This window comes from Gadus chalcogrammus, chromosome 2, assembly GCF_026213295.1.
Source record: "Gadus chalcogrammus isolate NIFS_2021 chromosome 2, NIFS_Gcha_1.0, whole genome shotgun sequence".
In the NCBI taxonomy this organism is placed as follows: Eukaryota; Metazoa; Chordata; class Actinopteri; order Gadiformes; family Gadidae; genus Gadus; species Gadus chalcogrammus.
The window spans coordinates 11,587,593-11,606,929 of NC_079413.1; the positions used below are offsets into that span (position 1 = coordinate 11,587,593).

Genomic DNA, 19,337 nt, shown 5'->3' on the forward strand with positions numbered 1-19,337 from the left:
ATATATATATATTTAATTGAATAAAAAACAGTTCCTGCTATTAAATATACTGCACATAATGCATGTTGGTTGTATTATTATCTGCTTTATCGGATGGCATCTTATAGAGGACCTAAAGGAGGGTCCTTGAAATACTGTCACATTTTCAAGATGGCTGCCTCCATCACAGGTTTATTGAAACCTTGGACGCCAAGGTAATGGTTTTAATGTATTTTATGTATATATTATAACCTCTTTTATATATTTGGCATTGTACTGTAAAATAAACGATGGAATGCGAGAAACACTTACTGTAGATGCACGGGCCTACTTAGTTATTTAGCTTGCAATATTTAAATTTGAATGACATTGTGCTTTCTTAAATGCAAGGTTACCGTTTTAGTGGATTTGTACGGTATCAACAACAGTGCCGAACCAGTTACTTTATAGCAATGCGAACTGTACGTTATGGCAGTTGTATTTAATAGACTGTCAACTACTCACATACATTAGATCACGTGTACTGTTTTCTTAAAAAATATTGAGATCCAAAGTTACACTAACTATTTCCCCTCATCTGGTCCTTTCCTACACAACGGAACCCCTGCAGGGTGATCTTGGTGAGATGGAGCAGGTACAACCCGTACTACCTGGAGCCGGAGATTCAGAGGGAGGCTTACAGCGTTCCAGATACAGAGCTGACCACTGAAGAGAAGCAGCAGCGCGAGCTAAAGGAGCTTAGACCCATAAAAGCAGCCACCAGTGGGATTACTAGTTCGGTTTTCAGTGACCCAGTATTAAGGTAACACACAGGCCGCTAAATTATACAGTCCAGAAAAAGTATTTTCATGCGCCTGTCAAGTTATTTGGAAATTGTGGATCTTTGTTATTCAAGCTGAATACCTTAGCAAATACATCTGGACATAACAGGCTGACAACCTTGCCATACAGTCAGCAGGTCACATTGCTCAAGCATAGTGTTTATGCAGGTGTAATCAATGTTTATTCCAATATTCAAGGTTGCACACCCACCGTTCCTTCTTTTTCTTTCCCTGCAGTAAATTCATCAACATGATAATGAAAGGTGGAGACAAGGTTTTGGCCAAAAACATCATGACGGACGTAAGTAAGAAGCTATACGCTCATAGATCTCTTCGGTGTGCTGTATTAGTTGACATTACCTATACTAACCACCTGACCTGCCCACCCATGACCCAAATACAGACACTGGAGCACGTGAAGAGGAAACAGGTGGAAAAGTACCACAAGGCGCCCCAGGGGAAAAGAGAGGACATTGAGTGTAATCCGTACACCATCTTCCACCAGGCCCTTGACAACTGTAAGCCCGTCATTGGATTGGCCAGCATACAGAAGGGAGGCAAGTTCTACCAGGTCAGTGCGAATCACTGTTTTCTGACTAAATGTGAATTTTTCATTCTGTACAGTAAAATGGGGTCAGGCACCTAGTAAAAATGATACAAAAGACGAGGTCTAGGCATAAAGGTTTCAGATTTATGCGATGCAATGTGTGTCTTTGTATAATTCCTTGTTTTTTTTGTTAAACATTTAATTATTTTTCGTTTATAGAAGTATGATCATAACTGGTTTTGAATGCAGTCAGATATTAGGTACCATCACCAAGCAGGAGTGTGCCAATAACCTAAATGTTTTGAATTGTACCCATCCAGGTTCCCATCCCTCTTACTGACAATCGCCGGCGCTTCCTGGCTATGAAGTGGATTATCACAGAGTGCAGGGAGAACAGACACAGGCGCACGCATCTCTATGAAAAACTTTCCCAGGAACTTCTGGCGGCCTTTGTGAAGGAGGGCAACGTAATTAAGAAGAAACACGAGCTACACAAGATGGCAGAATCCAACAGAGCCTATGCCCACTACCGCTGGTGGTAGTCAGTTTAGAGCGCCCCCGCTATAAGTGTGGGTTTAAAACAAGACAAACTCCACTGGACCTGAAACACACTGACTGTACCCCTGCCCCGGGTGCAGTGGAATCCATTCTGGGTGGTGGAGTACCCACAATTCAATTGTACATCATTCATCATCTTAAGCCCAACTGTATTTAGACACTTTTTTTGTATTGCGTGTGTATGATGTATAAACTTGCAGTGACAATTATACAATGCCCATCGTATATTGATAACATTTCATACATACTAATTGATAAATGGATACAGCAGTGTGGAAATTCTACTTTGGCTCTCATCAATCCTGGAAGAATATTGCAACGTTAATGATAAGTATGGCTTGTTAATGACAGATCAATTTGTGTCCACCAATAGTCTTCCCCTTCTAAAACAAACAAATCCAATGACTGGCTGTGAAACCTGAATAAGGTAAAGACAAGGCCATGAACTTTTAGGGAACTAGTCGTTATAAAGTCGGCGGCAGTAGCTCAGGAGGTAGAGCAGGTTGGCTGGTGACCGGAAGGTTGCTGGTTCGATCCCCGGCTCCTCCTAGCTGAGTGTCGAGTCGTCCCTGAGCGAGACGCCCCACCCTGACTGCTCTGGTCAGAGAGGTGTGGCGTCCCCTGTCTGTATAAGCTATCGAAAGGAATATCGAAAGGTTACTCCCGAGGAGACTTGATAAAATGAATGAATGAAATGAAGTCGTTATAAATGATTCAGTAACTAAGTTCTACAATAAGGGTACATCAATAAACTTAGCATTTAGTTAGTGGCCTAGTATACTTGACATGTTAATGACAGATCAACTTGTGTCCACCATGCGTTAATGCTAAGGTATTATTGTAAATCATTTAATAGGGTTTCCTAACCCCTAAAGTTTGGACTGAAGCTAATCCTCAAATTCAACAAATTAAATTCACAAACTCAATTACACATCTAAAGAAATGTTTTATTAAATAAAACATCTTTCACTTATTACAGTGATCCCTGTTTTCAATGGTTCTAACCCAAAATGTAGCTGGTTACTGGTCTGATTGTTCACTTTGGTCAGTGAAGAAGCTGTCACCTAGCAAGAGAAAACAGTTGTAGACCCAGCTGCAAAAGACTCGTCGCATTCATTGTTAAAATGTATCATTTTATCACTTCTGATAGCAATACCAATGAAGTAAACTAAAAAATGTAAGTGAGCAAGTGAGATATCAAGAAAATACTATAGCTATTTTATTAGGATTTTTGTATTCTCTTGATAAGTTATGGACACCTAAATAAATATAATTGTCTGCATTGAATGCATTTGTGTAGATCACGTTGGCACTTTGATTTGACAGGACAAATATGAACCCTGAATAATCTATAACCAAAATAATGCTAATAAGGACATCTCGCTAGATTTCCCGCTGGTTTTGATTAGAAATTCTGTACAATCAATAACTTAAAAAAACAGTAGATAAAAAATCTTTCAGGCATTTGCTATTGTAAGAAAGGTATGTGGTTTCAAGGAAAATGTAAAAACTTACTACACACAGATCTCCTTTTGAAAGCTATCTAGCACATCTGTAACTTTAGTAAATTATCATTGTTCAATGGAAACTAAGACAGGTTCCACCAAACACAAACCTTTAAAGCTGCAATAACATAAGATCTAGCTAGTAACTTAAAGTAACCAGGACATATGCTCAACTCTGATTGATAGTGATCTAAATAATGTTATAATAATGATTTTTTTTTATATATATATATAGCCAGCCCATTCTGATTTAGCTGCCTAGAATGTCTATCAAAGCTATTTAAGGAATTAAAATATATTATATAAGGAGGAGAAAAATCGGAACGTTCACCAAGACTGGACTGCGAACAAGATAGAACCAGCTTTCAAGAAATGCATTTTCTCTGGAATCCATACCTTCATGTGATACCTTCAAAATATTGTGATTCACTACCTCATTACATCCGCACTCGTAACTCCTAATTCGGCCATCTATCTGATTTAACAGAATGAGTAGCTGTCAATCAAATGAGCTTTGTCCCAAACAGCATGGACTAAGAAAAGGGAGCTGTGGAAGAAGTCTTACTCTCTATATCCTACTCTCATCATTTGTGTCTCTCCTCTAAATGTCATCAAGAGCGAGGAAGTCTCTGGTCCTCTCGTGTTTCTCTCTCCATTAGCCGTGGCGCAGAGTGGCTGCAAATCTAGCATTGGCTGGCTGAATGGGGCACTCTTGGCCCACTGGCGCCTCAGTCGCTCAGCTCGCTGTAGTAGTACTTGTTGGCCGTGCTGCTGAGCTTCCAGCCGCCCGCCCTGAACTCCAGCATCTCCAGCAGGAGCAGGCGGGCCATGGAGCCGATGGACTCCTGTAGCAGGAAGCCGTCCCTCAGCAGGAAGAAGAGCTCGTCCATGCGCGGGCCATTCACCTGTTCCAGCTGGTCCCCGATGCGGTGCAGCTGCAGTACCAGGCAGTCCACCTGGGGGGGGGAACAGGAACAGACAGTAATGGGCTCCAGGCAGACTTTGGTTTTTCTCCAGAGCGCTGTCCTCCTGAGTCTCAACATTTAGGGGCACAAAAAGAGATTGGGGGGCAAAATACCCCTCAATCTGCAAATCCAGAAAGAAGTAACAAGCAAAAAACAACTGGACAGAGCGTAGATTATCTAAAGGAATCAAAAGTATTTTGGGTTTATAGATTAAGACCCAAGTAAATGCATCACATAGTTTAGGGATGCACCGATGCCAGTACTCTGACCCGATACTGGTCTAATGCATTCCTACTTGTAAAACTTCTCCCATACCACTTTACATTGAAGAGCCAGTGAACCAAAAACAGGGTCATTTGTCCTATATGATCGTTGGCATTCAATAAAGGGGCACCAGCGGCAGGGTTTGTGTGGACATGTGGAGCTCTGTCTGGGTAGCAGTTGACTGTGGCGTAAACGTATAGTATACCATATAGGATATAGGATTTTAAATACAGAAATGTCGGCCCCCTGAAAAGTGTAATCATGCATATGTACTGGTTTGGGCCCCATTTGCATGAATTACAGCCTCAATGCGGAATGGCATTGATGCTATCAGCCTCTGGCACTGCTGGGGTGTGGAAGAAAAGGATTCTTCATTGCTCGGTCTCATGTCTCATCTTTCTCTTGGCAAGGTCGGGCGAGTTTGCTGGCCAATCAAGCACAGAAATCCCATGGTCATTGAACCAGGTTTTGTTACTTTTGGCAGTGTGGGCAGATGCCTAGTCCTGCTGGAAAATTAAGTCAGCATTTCCATAAAGCTTATCTGCTGAAGGAAGCATGAAGTGCTCTAAAATGGCCTGGGAGACAGCTGCGTTGAATTTCGACTTAATAAAGCACAGTGGACCAACACCTGCAGATGTCATGGCTCCCCAAATCAACAAAGACTGTGGGAACTTCACACTGGACTTCAATCATCTTGGATTGTTTGCCTCTCCATTCTTCCTCCAGGATCTGGGACCTTAGTTCCCAAATGAGAATCTGAAAACCATCAGCAAAGAGGACGTTGGACCTCTGAGCAACAGACCAGTCGGCCCAGGTAAGACGCTTCCGACAGTGTTTGTTGTTCAGGAGTGGCTTGACAAAAGGAATACAACATTTGAAGCCCATGTCCAGGATCCTTCTTTGTGTGGTGGCTCTTGATGACTCCCCCACACTTTTGATTGGCCTTTACCTGACAATCCTCTGAAGGGGGCGGCCATCCCTGCTGCTTGTGCACCTTTTTCTTCCAAACTTTTCTCTTCCATTTAACTTTCTATTAATGTGCTTTGATACAGCACTTTGAGAACATCCAACTTCTTTTGCCATTTCCTTTTGAGGCCTTTACCTCCGTGTGGAGGTTGTCAATTATGATTTTCTGCACATCGGTCCGTTCAGCAGTCTTCCCAATGAGTGTGAATTCTACTGAACCAGACTGAGAGACCATTTAAAGGCTCAGGAACCCTTTGCCGGTGTTTCGGATTAATTAGCTGATTAGAGTGTGACACTTTGAGCCTACAATAATCCACCTTTTCACAATATTCTAATTTTGAATTTGGGGTTTTCATAAGCTGTAAGCCATTTTCATCAAAATAATAACAAATAAAGGCTTGAAATATCTCACTTTGCATGTAATGAGTCTATATAATATATTAGTTTCACCTTTTAAGTTGAATGACATATTCCAATTTTCGAGTTTCACCTGTATAGTATAACACTCAGTGTGTGCGGAAGGTGAAGCGCCGTATGGGCAGCGATTTGTTTTATACCTGCGTACGAGGGTTAGGGTTCCCGGACACATATAGTATAACACTGTGTGTCTATGGTGAAGCTCCGTCTGCGCAGCGATTTATTTAATACCCTTGTCCGAGGGTCAGGATTTCCAGACCCCTGTAATATAACTCTACGGTGCCTTCTCAGTTGCTGCCCCCACCTTTTGGAATTCACTCCCCTCCCACATCAAAGTCTCTCCAACCCTCTCTTCTTACAAATCTGCCCTCAAAACATACCTTTTCACACTAGCCTTCCCCACCTAACTCCCACATTATTCTTCATGTTTAACCTCTGTTTTTCTTTTATTCCTAGTCTGTCTTACATAGTTTTGATAGGGCAATATGTAAAGCGTCTTAGAGTACCATATTAAGCGCTATATACATTTCATTTATTATTATTATTATTATTATTACGGTGTGTGGCACATTTCATATACAATATCGCTAATTATAACCCTCATACATAACGACGGTCTAAAAAAAGTATCACAAAGTTGCCGTGGGCCGTAACCATGGCGATAGCATGTTTATAAACTGTAATGGTATTATTAAGAACTCATATCGGTACTCGGTGTCTGCGTGTACCCAAATGTAAGTACTTGTGTTTGGTCTGAGAGAAAGTGGAATCTTCGCATCCCTAACTTCTTTGTTTGTGCAACTTTGCACATAGTCTCAAAATAATGGAGGACTTTCATCTCTCAAGCTGGAATTCCCAAATATAGACAACAGGGGACCGACTCCACTTCTATGACACCCAAAGCTGAGCAAGCACACTGACCTCCTCCTCGTTCAGCAGGGCATCGGGCTGGGCCAGCCTCAGCAGACAGTCGTACACAGGATGCACCAGAGCCACCATGGGCATGTTGTTCACCTGAAGGACCCACGATCAAATGCTATCAGACAAGGAGAACAACAGTCTGACTCTCAACACAGGAGGCACCAGTGCCTTCTAAGCATGTTCAGCTGTTCACAAAGGATAGGTTAGACCAAGGGAATAGATAAGATAAGACAGTAAAATAGCGCCATCAAAATGGCCCGTACCTTGAGGTAGTCAAAGATGTTGCAGATGAAGGTGACATAGCACACCCACTCCTGCAGCGAGTGTGCTCTGGTCTCCTCTCGTACCTTGAACTCCTGCTGGAGGCGCGTTAGAAGCCGTCTCCGAAACACGCTGCCGTTACTCTGCTTGGCCTCTGCCTGGATAGACGGAGGGAGGACAGAGAGGGACAAGTCAGTCATAGTAGCGTCCTTTGTGTAAAGAGTCATAGTGCTTGGGAGGTTTCTTCAATTTCAAACTCCATGTGGCCGAAGTGCTTACCACCCTGTTTTAAAGAGATTGGGTGATAACAAAATATTGATTGAATTCACTGTCAAACCCCCATAAGTTCTCCTTAATAAGCTGCATCACTTTGGAAAAAAGAAGCATCTTCTAAAACTAAACAATATATTAACCATCGTCCAACATATTAGCTTTTACTCTGTTCCATAAGTGCTTTACACTTGCCATTACTGCCATATAAACAAAAGGATGGACCTGTACAATGGTGTAGCAGATGCGGCCCGCTTCTTTGCTGAACACCTGATCCTTCAGAGATTGCTCCACGATAACATCAGCTACCTTCTCCAGGTCCACTGAACTTGGTTCTGAAAAATGACGTTTCCTATCATTTAGACACTTAGAAACTTCTTTCCAAAGCAGCTTACTTTTCAGATTTCTTCATACAATTTAATAAAAAAACGAAACGCCAAGAGAAAATAGAGAAATACATTTTAAAAAGTGCTAAACTATTTTCAGTATGGTTGAGTATTAAAGTAAACATTGAACTTTCATTGCTGACAGTACATAATAGCAGTACCTTTGAGAGCTGTTTTCAGAAGGTTCTGAGTTTCAGGGTCAAACGACTGGATCTTGTAGTCTTCTTTGGCGGACATTTCCATTTTTTTGGTATCAACTTACAATCCAGATATCTCACGCTATAAAAAAATTCATTGCTTTTTAGACCTATGAACAATCTCCCTGAGAAAAGACATTTCTCTCTCACACACACACACACACACACACACACACACACACACACGCGTTCCCCCGCAGGCACACACAACAATGACCACAAAAATGTGTTGGCATCAATGTAGCAGTTATCCCCGGTGCATCCATTTGGGAATGAAAGGGATTAAAGTGAGTGAATTAAAGTGAACCGCCCATAGAGTAGGTTAGCTGAACTAGTCGTTGCATATTTATTATAGCAAATGCTGTTGACCCGACTTCGAATTGTTCAGTCATTTGAGATGTATCTGCCAAGAACCTCTGTATCCGAGATCAGATATTTACGGTTTTCATCACGTACCATGGGTGAATATATAAACCATCACTCACTTCGATTTCCAATCTGAAAACGAAGAGGACCATCAATCTTCTTGTATATTCACATTCAGGAGATTGCTAAAAAAAAGTACTTGCATATTCCATGGTGATCTACTTAAGTAAATACTAAATGTGAGTTGGAGCGAAATTGCTCAATATTTGTTAACTTAATTATTAAACGTTAGCATTGTCGGCTAACGATGCTAGTCGTAATACTACTCTTATGGAATTCTTGAGATCATATTGGTTGTTTACATTGAGTCAAAGTTATTTATATAATTCAAATGTATTATCTTCTCCATTCTTCCCACTGGCATTGTGTTTGAATACCGAACCATTAGGTTACCGTTTGGTTAGCGTCTGGTCATTATGTTTGAATGTAATGTTAGTTTAATACACAAGTAAAAGTTCGCTAAAAATAGTATATTAAGAAACACAACATATATAACCCAAAGGAAGGGGAACTTAAAATCATCAAGAGATTACTCACATTTCAAGCCGGGACACAATGAAATATTTTATAGCAGTTAACCTCGTATAAGAACGAACACATCTGCCCTGGATAACCAGTTCCTGTTTTCTTTCCATGTGCGCATGCGCATCTATTTCCACTTATCAATCGTTTATTATAATAGTTAATTATATAAAAACGTCTAGGTTAAAGCTCAGCTTTTGAGAGCTATTGATAGTTGAATTACCTCCCCACCAACACAAAATGATTAAAGAAAAATAAAAAAGCAATAGAAATGAACAAACATGATTACTTCTGTGTTTGTGTAATTCCCATTTAACACCCAAACATTACTTGACACGATATTGAAAGCATGCCAAGGTCTTTGAAAAGTGCATTGGCTTTGGCAAGGGATATGATTATATATATATATATATATATATATATATATATGAAACACTTAAAAGACAAGATTGGTTCTAAATATGTATATTTATAATGAATAATGATCGAAAGCCCTTGGTAAAATATAGAGTTATAAATATAATTGGCTCTACAATGAAGCAACGGCTTACAGTTCCCTGTTAATATGTAAACACAAAAATAAATATATATAAAAAAAACATATACAGCTGAACCCCATAAAAACCCATGGAGGGTGTCCTCAGTGCAAACATAGAAGAAGCCAAGTTCTCTGTTCCTTTGTGCGTGTTTTGGGCCATCTTTGCTTTTCCTCCTGTACCAATGCCTGTGGACATGTGCACATACCAGCATGAGATAATAATGTCTTGTGATGAGTTATTCAGTCCTCTGCTTCTCCTTGAGGTTTTTCATGGCATTGAGGAACAACTCGTACCAGAAGAAGGTGAAGCCAGTGGAGAAGGCAGCCTTCACCAGGCTGGGCGACAGGCCTTTGAAGAACCCGCGGAGGCCTTCCTCTTTGCCTATCTGTACCATACAGTCTACGAAGCCCCGGTAATGCCGAATCTGAACCAATCAAAGAAGAGATGTGTGAGGCGATTGAACGTCTGGTCCAAGAGCAATGGCACACACACACACACACACACACACACACACACACACACACACACACACACACACACACACACACACACACACACACACACACACACACACACACACACACACACACACACACACACACACACAGGGGTTGTACGGTATGGACTAAAACGTATATCACGGTATGATTTGAGGCATAGACGGTAAGGGTATTATATCACGGTATGTTAATTTTATCTTTTAATTTCGATATAAATGCTTCTGAAGGGGTAGCAGCAAAACGGCATGGAAAAAATGCTAAATCTTTTCTCAAGTTAATTCCATCTCTGCATAACACAAATATTTAATAGTATGGATTTCTTTCCCCACTTGCTCGCGGACCTTGCAGTATAATTTTGGCATCTCAATTGGGCTGAAGTGTGTGCGGGCAGGTAACACGTACCTGGTATCGAGTGTTTTGACCATCTCTTTAAAGCCCTTTCTATCAACAATTTTGAAAGGGAACCATGTCCTTACACAGGTTAACAGTGACGGCGTTTGTTATCTCGTTCCACCGCTGGCTTTTTCTTTTTCTTTTCATGAGGACTGGCTTTGGAAAATGCCTGCAGAAGCGATGTCTGAGATGCAGAGACAGCTTCGCGCTACCAGCATCTGTCTCTTACGGTGTGGAATGAGAGCCCGTGAAGGGACTATTGCGCAAGCACGCAGACACGCAGCAAGCGCACCTGCGTGCTTGCGCAATAGCATTCTGCCTTAGAAGGCAGTATCGCTGTCAAATCTGACCCTGGGAAAAGAAACCTTGTGCTGAATTGAAAAAAGGAACCACGTTTCTTCAACATATTTTCAGTAGTTGCGCGTAAATTTACTTTATACATGAAAAAGTAGTTATGTTACTGTTTTAACACAGTAACATAACTTACTTTATAACACGTTACACACAACATTGTCTACCGGTGTACTTTCTATACCGTTTATACCATACAACCCTAACACACACACACACATACCTATTTAATTATTTTCAGATCCGATGTTCCTTTTTAATTTTGCCACATTAACACTTTAAATGTCTTAACTTTTTAACTTCATTTAAATTCTTCAATTTAATTAAGTACGATTTTCAAGTGAAGCGCATTGCATCTTTATTAGTATAAAAAAAAGATATGTATAACATTTGAAGTGTAGCCGTCATGCTCACCTCTCCAAATTGTACTCTGGCCTCCTCAAAGCCCCCAACCTGTAGTCTCTTCTTGAAGAGGTCAAAGGGGTACGTCATGGTCTTGCTGAGCACGCCAGCAGCGCTGCCACACAGAAGGCTTCTCAAATTCCCTGTGATGGACAAATACCATTACGACAAGGCTTCAATAACACACACACACACACACACACACACACACACACACACACACACACACACACACACACACACACACACACACACACACACACACACACACACACACACACACACACACACACACACACGTAATAAAGTTAATAAGTGTAGAACCTATATGGTTATACCACCTTATGTCTATACACTAATACATTACATTTTTAATACATATTTAATATCTTTATTTAATATCCAGTTAAGATGTATCTTGAATTAAAAAAATCCTCAAATATGCAAACCTGGCAATAAACATTTGGATTATTTTGTTAAACTGTTTATTAGCCACCACTTACCGCCTGAATTCCCGGCCTCTGAGTTCTTCGACAAAAGCTGACCGAAGAGTCTGTAGAAGAAAAACTGTAGCCCGGCGTAGGGGAAGACGGCCACCAACGTGGGAGCCAGGCCCCGGTAGAACGACAGCGGACCGCTGGTGCGATACATGGTGGACACGGCATGTCGCAGATTATGGTACACCTGAGGCAAGGAGAGGGAGTTCATAGCAGTAAGAACCTGTATAGCAGCTAGGCCTGGGTTCCGTTACATTCAAAGTATTAAGAAGCATATACCCATGAACTGGCATTGGTAGTAATACCCAAACCTAGAAGCACCACTACCTTTACAAAAAGAGTTTTCAACACCATCAGGGTCATGTTAGGGATGGTCACTATTTTACCCACTCAAATCATGGATCTGTCCCACCTTGGGCTCTCCCTGGGCAGCGAAGCGTGTCCTCAGGGTGTCCAGGGGCTGGCAGACCAGCGTGGCAGAGCAGGCCGACAGACCGCCACAGATTAAGTGAATCCCTGCCGTCTGGCTGTCGTACGGCGTAGACTTGTGCACTGCTTCAGTGAGGAACTCAAAGGTTGCAAACTGTGAGGGATAGACAAATTGTATTTGCATTTGTGAGTAATACTAGGGTACGAAGGAAATGTAAGGTATATTGGGATTGTTTAAGTTATTTACTTTTTGTGACTGAGTTTATAGAAAAACTAATAAGAAAAGATTTAAATACATGCAGGCAAGGGTTAAGAAGCTTGATCGAGGATACCTACTGAACTACCTACAGAACCTTTTGGCTGGGAGCATTACACCCTAACCACCAGACTATCCCTGCATATACTGTATATCGTCATCTCCCGCCTTGACAAAATTCTTCCATGTGACCCCCTTTTTCCGTGGCTCCCTGTATTAGCTCGAATCAGATTCAAGAAGGCCTACAAGGCGGTCAATGGAACTGCCCCTGCCTACCTCCAAGCGTTGGTCAGACCCCATACCCCAGCTCGAACGCTCCGCTCAACTACCTCAGCTGGACACCTGGTACCGCCATCGCTAAGAGCAAGCAAAGGTCGATCATCGAAGTCACAGCTCTTTTGCACCGCAGTGGTGGATCGAGCTCCGTGCCGATGTCAGGATGGTAAAGCGCTCATCAGCTTACGAACAGGACTCACTTGCTCAGTGACTTCACCTAGACTCTGCATATCCTCCCCCTTACCCCCCACACCCATCTTAGGCACTTATTGTATGTTGTACGTCCTGGTACTCAATGTACGCACTTATTGTATGTTGTAGGTCCTTGCGTCGTTAAAAACGTAGCATTGTGTAGCATCTTATAGTAGCTATCTTACAGTAGCTATCTTACAAGGGGAATGGGTTAACCTAACAATTGTTAGTGCTTTACACTTGGGTCAACGAACATCTTTACTGTACCAACAGCGATTTATAATTCCTTTCTTCTGACAAATGTGGCCTAAATATAAATAAAATATCATGCCCTAAATATAAATCTTTATATCTAAATATATGTGTGATAGGATAAATAATAGAATGCCATAGCATTAACACACACACACACACACACACACACACACACACACACACACACACACACACACACACACACACACACACACACACACACACACACACACACACACACACACACACACACACACACACACACACACACACACACACACAACCTGAACAGCCCCAAAGCAGACAGAGAGGAGCTGGGCGGGGAAGTGTCCTTTCCAGAAAGCCGGGAGGCCTTCCTCTCTCAGGATGCAGCGAGAGGCCTGCAGCAGGCCCCTGTACTTCCCCTCAGGATGCAGGTAAGACACACGTTCTATCTGGAGCTGCGGGCAGAGAAAAAAGGCAACCACATGATGGGAAATAGCAAACAGGTGACAACACGTTCATAACACTTTTGGAATATGGAGGTGGAAAAAAATCATCATTAATGTCCTCCAGATGTAGGATGATGGAGTGTTACATTTGACAGGCATGTGTATTGCAAGAGCCAACAATAGATCATGAAGGCTGCCAATTGAGTATGATGCGTTATACTGTGTGTATTACATAATGAGTAATAAAACAAGAGATGTTATTAATGCTTTTGTTTTTATTCTTTTCATTTTATTTCCATCGTTGCGTAACTATCGATTATTGTTATGTCGTCATCATCATAAATACAGGCTATTGTCTTTGTAGTTAGTCGCTTACAGATGATGTCCATATCTCTTGACGTAGCAGTTTATAAATTAATTTATTGCCTTATCAATTATTATTGCCTAATAAGTTTCAGATGGCAGGCTATTATTCAATGGAAAATGACCTTACTGGAAAAGAGTCAAGGTTGGCAGGTTTTCATTTAAACGACGATAAATTAAGCCTTCCATTTACCTGAAACCTAATTTTGACGACATCCAGCGGGTTGATGAGCGCTCGAGTGACCATCCCAGCACCAGACCCAGCTAGCGCTGCCTCTTCTGGAGACAGGACGACGCCAGGGGCCCCAGGGTCAAAACCAACCATCCCTCCACGACTGATGAACGTTAGGAGAAGAACCCTAAAGTGAGACATGCAGGTAATAAAAAACCAGGGGCTCGAAATTCAATGTAATGCTATCTTCATATGCTGCAGCAAATTAACTACAATAGGCAAGCTTTCATTGGGAATGCTATTCTTGTCCGAAGATGTAATATTTTGTAATGTGAAATAGTTTGGTTCACATTTAAATTATTTAACTAGGTAAACAGAGGACTGACACAAGGTTGAATCGTGGACCGTTTAACCGGCGGACCATGAAAAAGCCACGAGTGACAAAGCTAAATGGGTACCATGACAACGGTCATGATATTTACATAGTATACTCCAGAAGCACATGAATGAAGTAACTCACTTTAGACACAATCCATAATGAAACGTTCTTATTAAAAGCAAGGTCGATCAGAGGAACCGGCGTTTACGAAGCTATCAAACACATCACGCCCAAATCCGACTTCCGGGTATGTCCTTTCAAAGTAAAAGCCCACCCATAATATCCTACAATACGTATGTATATGCACTAAACTGTGACGTACTTCCTTTTTCAAATAATACAGCTCGGCCGGATTTTATCGTATATATATTTATTATATATATATATACGAGAGGTTAGCCCTAACCCTAACCCTATATATATATATATATATATATATATATATATATATATATATATATATATATATATATATATATATATATATATATATATATATATATATATATATATATATATATATATATATATATATATATATATATATATATATATATATATATATATATATATATATATATATATATATATATATATATATACGATAAAATCTTAATCTTGGTAGTTTCTGTAGTCACATTCTTGTTTAGCTATGTATGACAGTTAACAATGTTGGTGTATTACAATTCATTATTTGGGTAGGCTACTCCAACTTCGTTGCTGGTCGATATGTAGCCATTTACTTTTATATAAATTATTGATTGCATTTTTCATAAATAGTTAGTTGGAAGGAATCTGTGTCCTTAGGAAAAAAAAAACCCACCCATAATATCCTACAATACTGTGCATGCACTAAACTGTGACGTACTTCCTTTTTCAAATAATACAGCTCGGCCGGATTTTATCGTATATATATTTATTATATATATATACGAGAGGTTAGCCCTAACCCTAACCCTATATATATATATATATATATATATATATATATATATATATATATACGATAAAATCTTAATCTTGGTAGTTTCTGTAGTCACATTCTTGTTTAGCTATGTATGACAGTTAACAATGTTGGTGTATTACAATTCATTATTTGGGTAGGCTACTCCAACTTCGTTGCTGGTCGATATGTAGCCATTTACTTTTATATAAATTATTGATTGCATTTTTCATAAATAGTTAGTTGGAAGGAATCTGTGTCCTTAGGAAAAACATTAAACTGTATTTTTCTAGGCCTACATACGTTTACTACGTTGTTGGTGTTACATGTTATATGGAGCAATCTTACATATTTATGAAGATCAATAAAGTAAGAAATAGGATTTGAACCAAAAGTGTTACAATTAAATTACATTACTCCATCAAAAGCAATGTACACCTGCCATTTACAGTTATCAGTTATACTTCCTAGACACCTTAATCTTATTTACATACAGTAGCCCGATTTCCTCTGAATATTGAAATAAAAAAATTCTCATAATTGTATTTCTGTTGTATTTCTTGTATTTCCGATCTGATGGGTCTGTGTATATATTGTGGCGAATATCAAATGCAGAGGTGTGCTATATTCTTTCAGTGACTTTATTGAAAAATCCAGAGTCAACCGTAACCACAACAAAGCTCAACGAGCACCCCGTAACCCCAACAAAGCTCAGCGTCTTTTTTTAACTCCTCCCCTAACTTCCGCACCGCAAAGCATGATGGGAACACATCAACCTATAGCAGTCGTATAACAAAACAACAAACATAACCCCGGCGCTACATTGCCCCCCACCAGAATGTCGCTTGTCCTCAGCCGACAACGAAGTCCTGATAGCGACGGGGAGGCCGCCGCCGCCTGTGAGCCCATGGGGTCGCATGCCCCAACCCCCCACTGTCTGTTCGAGTCAGAGGACTCGTCGGTGTGAGTGGAACCATGCTGGGTGAGCTGGGTGTGTCGGGAAGTCCGGCCGCCAGGGGGCGGTAGGGTGCCAAGCGGTGTCTGTGTAGCACCACAACCCGCCCACGGGCACACATCGTCACCCGATACACAACATCGGAAAGTTGTTCCAGCACCTCACCGGGCCCCACCCACTGGCTGGTCAGTTTGGGGGAGACGCCCTTTTTTCCAGGTTGGGTTGTAGACCCACACCCTCTCCCCAGGCATGAAGGAGCGGCCCTGGCAACGGAGGTCATACCCCTGCTTTTGTCGTGCCCCCGCCTGTCTCTGACGCTGCCTGCAAACTCGTGAGCCTCTGCCAGACGCTGCTGGATGTCCCGCAGGTACTCGAAGCCCGGTATCTTGGGGAGATCAGTGTTGGGGTGGGGGGGGCGCCGAAGGCTAGGTCCACAGGCGTCCACAGCTCTCTGCCGAACATAAGTGTGGCTGGCGTGCACCCCGTGCTCTCTTGCACCCCTGAGCGATAAGCCCAAAGGACCAGTCTCGCTGGTGTCGTGAGGTGACGATGGCCAAGGGTCCGGTTGAACCGCTCCACTAGCCCGTCGCTCTGGGGGTTTGAGGGGCGTCGTCCTGGTCTTGCTTACCCCCATGCGTTTGCACACCTCCGCAAAGACTTGAGCCTCAAAGTTCCGCCCCTGATCGCTGAGCAGTTCTTGAGGTGCCCCGAACCGACAGAACATCTCACACACCAGACGCTCGGCTGTGGTCACCGTACTCTGGTCGGGGACCGCATACAACTCCGGCCACTTAGTGAAATAGTCCATGGCCACGAGGACGTAGCGGTTCCCACTGTCTGTGATGGGGAATGGGCCCAGGATGTCAACCCCAACCCGCTCCATGGGGGCCCCCACCTGATATTGCTGCAAAGGGGCATGTGAACGTCCAGTCGGCCCCTTCTTAGCAGTGCAGGAGTCACAGTAGTGAACGAAAAGCTCTGTGTCCTTCCTGCAACCAGGCCAGTAGAAACGCTGGCGTAGCTTGTGGAGGGTCCTGGCCACCCCGTAGTGTCCTGCCCCCACCGAACTGTGGACCACATTTAGCACCCGTTGGTGCCACTCCTTGGGCAACAGTAACTGCCACACATCTCTCCCCCAACCTGGTGCACGCCAGACCCTGTAAAGCAGTCCATCACGCCGTGCCAGGGTGGCCCACTCTGAGTAGTAGGTCTTGGTTTCCACGGACAAGGCAGAGACAGCCTGCTGGGGGGGGGGGGGCGTGCCTGGTTGTCAACCCACTGTCCCACCCTGGCCAGTGTGGGGTCACTGTCCTGTGCCGCCTGCCACTCCTGGTCTTCCATTGCAGTCAGCCAACCTCCACCTGGCCCGACCTGTCCCGTGGCAGCTACCTGGAGAGCAGCTCCATCTCGCTCCTCCTGGCGTTCACAGTGTCTGCAGTCGTCACAGGGGCGTCGGGACAGGGCATCTGCATTGCTGTGCAGACGCCCAGCTCGGTGTTGGACTTCGTAGTAGAAAATCGTAGTCCTGTAGGGCCTCGATCCAACGGGCCACCTGACCCTCAGGCTCCTTGAAGCTGAGCAACCAGGTCAGGGACGCGTGGTCCGTCCAGAGAAGGAACCGCTGGTAGTAGAGGTAGGGGCGAAAGTGTTTGAACGCCTCAACCGCCGCCAGGAGATCACGTCGGGTGACGCAGTAGTTGTGCTCGGGGCGAGACAAGGAGCGACTGTAGTAAGCCACCACCCTCTCGCCCCCTGCTCCCCCTTGTGACAGGACTGCCCCCAGTCCCACGTCACTGGCATCCATGTCCACTATGAAGCTGCGGCCAGGGTCAGGAAGGGCCAGGATGGGTGCGGTTGTCAGTGCAGCGCGGAGCTGGGCGAGGGCGGCTCCACAGATGTCCTCCCAGCTGAACTCCCTTGTCTTGTCCGTGAGACGGTGCAGGGGGGCGCCAATTGATGCAAAGTCACGGACGAACCGTTGATATTATGAGGCAAGCCCCAGGAAGCTGCCCACCTCACCGACATTGGGGATGGGCCAATTCCTCACCGCCTCCACCTTGGCAGGGTCCGTAGCCACGCCTTCTGGCCGCACCACATGGCCCAGGAATCTGGTCTCGCACTGCAGTAGGTTGCACTTTTTGGGGTGTAGGCGCAGGCCTGCACCCTGAATGGCTTGGAAGACCTGCGGAGGTTCTGCAGGGCCAGCTCGAAGTCCCTGGCATGGACCAGAAGGTCATCAAGGTAGACCACGCACTGTTTTCCGTAGACGTGAGCCAGAACCCTCTCCATAAGTCTCTCGAACGTGGCGGGAGCATTGCAAAGACCAAAGGGCATCACCCTGAACTGCCAGAGCCCTTGGCCTATGGTGAAAGCTGTCTTGGGTCTTGCATCTGGTTCCAGCTCCACCTGCCACTAGCCGCTCTGCAGGCCTAGTGAGCTGAACCACTGTGACCCTGCGACTTTGTCCAAGGCAAAGTCGCAGGGCCGCATCTATGCGGTGCATAGATGCCCCGCATCTATGCGGGGCAAGGGATAAGAGTCCTTTCTGGTTACATCGTTCAAGTGACGATAGTCCACACAGAACCTCCAGGTGTCGTCCTTCTTTTTGACCAGGAGGGCAGGGGCAGCCCAGGGGCTGTTGGACGGCTCTATCACCGCCGCCTCAGCCATCACTCGGATCATCTGCTCTGCTGCTTCTTGTTTGGCGAACCCTAGTCGGCGGGCTCGCAGTCTAATGGGCAGGGCCGTGCCAGTGTCATTTGAGGGCTGCACCAGGTTAGTTTGGGTGCAGTCCTGATTTCGTGCAGCAAAGATGTCTGTAAACTGCTGGAGCAGGTCTCGAGTCCTTCACTGCTCCGCTGGTACAGTTCCTGGATCGCGTAGTCAACAACTGACGATGGGGGCTGAGGAGTCGTAGCCCCCACGGAGGTCGCTGTTGTCGTCTCAGGGGATGGCGGCGGTGATGGTGTGGCGCCTGGTGAACACAGCTGGGCTTGTGT

General features: G+C 43.8%; 3 protein-coding genes across 4 annotated transcripts; 1 reads left to right on the forward strand and 2 right to left on the reverse strand.

Moving 5' to 3' along the window:
• The first annotated feature begins 121 nt into the window (after positions 1-121).
• On the forward strand, positions 122-2,976 carry mrps7 (mitochondrial ribosomal protein S7). The gene is made up of 5 exons (XM_056580774.1): positions 122-194; positions 590-781; positions 1,038-1,101; positions 1,204-1,371; positions 1,668-2,976. The coding sequence occupies exons 1-5, from the start codon at positions 151-153 to the stop codon at positions 1,887-1,889; spliced, it is 690 nt and encodes a 229-aa protein (XP_056436749.1). The 5' UTR covers positions 122-150; the 3' UTR covers positions 1,890-2,976.
• mif4gdb (MIF4G domain containing b) lies at positions 1,578-9,319 on the reverse strand. Of its 2 annotated transcripts, XM_056580786.1 has the most exons (7): positions 9,021-9,319; positions 8,514-8,555; positions 8,022-8,139; positions 7,700-7,809; positions 7,207-7,362; positions 6,944-7,036; positions 1,578-4,366 (listed from the first exon to the last, which is right to left on the reverse strand). In XM_056580786.1, exons 3-7 carry the CDS (start codon positions 8,101-8,103, stop codon positions 4,139-4,141), a joined length of 669 nt encoding a protein of 222 aa, XP_056436761.1. In that variant the 5' UTR covers positions 8,104-8,139; positions 8,514-8,555; positions 9,021-9,319; the 3' UTR covers positions 1,578-4,138. The 2 variants fall into 2 exon arrangements, with proteins under 2 accessions (XP_056436761.1, XP_056436770.1); XM_056580795.1 differs by lacking the exon at positions 8,514-8,555.
• A 323-nt stretch (positions 9,320-9,642) lies between these two features.
• On the reverse strand, positions 9,643-14,682 carry slc25a19 (solute carrier family 25 member 19). The gene is made up of 7 exons (XM_056580761.1): positions 14,582-14,682; positions 14,083-14,248; positions 13,380-13,535; positions 12,100-12,270; positions 11,694-11,874; positions 11,203-11,333; positions 9,643-9,968 (listed from the first exon to the last, which is right to left on the reverse strand). Exons 2-7 carry the CDS (start codon positions 14,212-14,214, stop codon positions 9,780-9,782), a joined length of 960 nt encoding a protein of 319 aa, XP_056436736.1. The 5' UTR covers positions 14,215-14,248; positions 14,582-14,682; the 3' UTR covers positions 9,643-9,779.
• Positions 14,683-19,337: the final 4,655 nt, after the last annotated feature.

Coding starts and splice junctions, on each gene's coding strand:
- mif4gdb (XM_056580795.1), bottom strand. CDS start 8,103: ATGGAAATGTCCGCCAAAGAAGACTACAAGATCCAGTCGTTTGACCCT. Junction 7,363..7,699: donor TCTGCTACACCATTGTACAG/GTCCATCCTTTT, acceptor CCGTCTATCCAG/GCAGAGGCCAAGCAGAGTAA. Junction 4,367..6,943: donor CCCTGCTGAACGAGGAGGAG/GTCAGTGTGCTT, acceptor TCCCCCCCCCAG/GTGGACTGCCTGGTACTGCA.
- mrps7 (XM_056580774.1), top strand. CDS start 151: ATGGCTGCCTCCATCACAGGTTTATTGAAACCTTGGACGCCAAG. Junction 195..589: donor TTGAAACCTTGGACGCCAAG/GTAATGGTTTTA, acceptor GAACCCCTGCAG/GGTGATCTTGGTGAGATGGA. Junction 1,372..1,667: donor AGGGAGGCAAGTTCTACCAG/GTCAGTGCGAAT, acceptor GTACCCATCCAG/GTTCCCATCCCTCTTACTGA.
- slc25a19 (XM_056580761.1), bottom strand. CDS start 14,214: ATGGTTGGTTTTGACCCTGGGGCCCCTGGCGTCGTCCTGTCTCCAGAA. Junction 11,334..11,693: donor AGAGGCCGGGAATTCAGGCG/GTAAGTGGTGGC, acceptor TGTCCATCACAG/GGAATTTGAGAAGCCTTCTG. Junction 9,969..11,202: donor CCAGAGTACAATTTGGAGAG/GTGAGCATGACG, acceptor TGATTGGTTCAG/ATTCGGCATTACCGGGGCTT.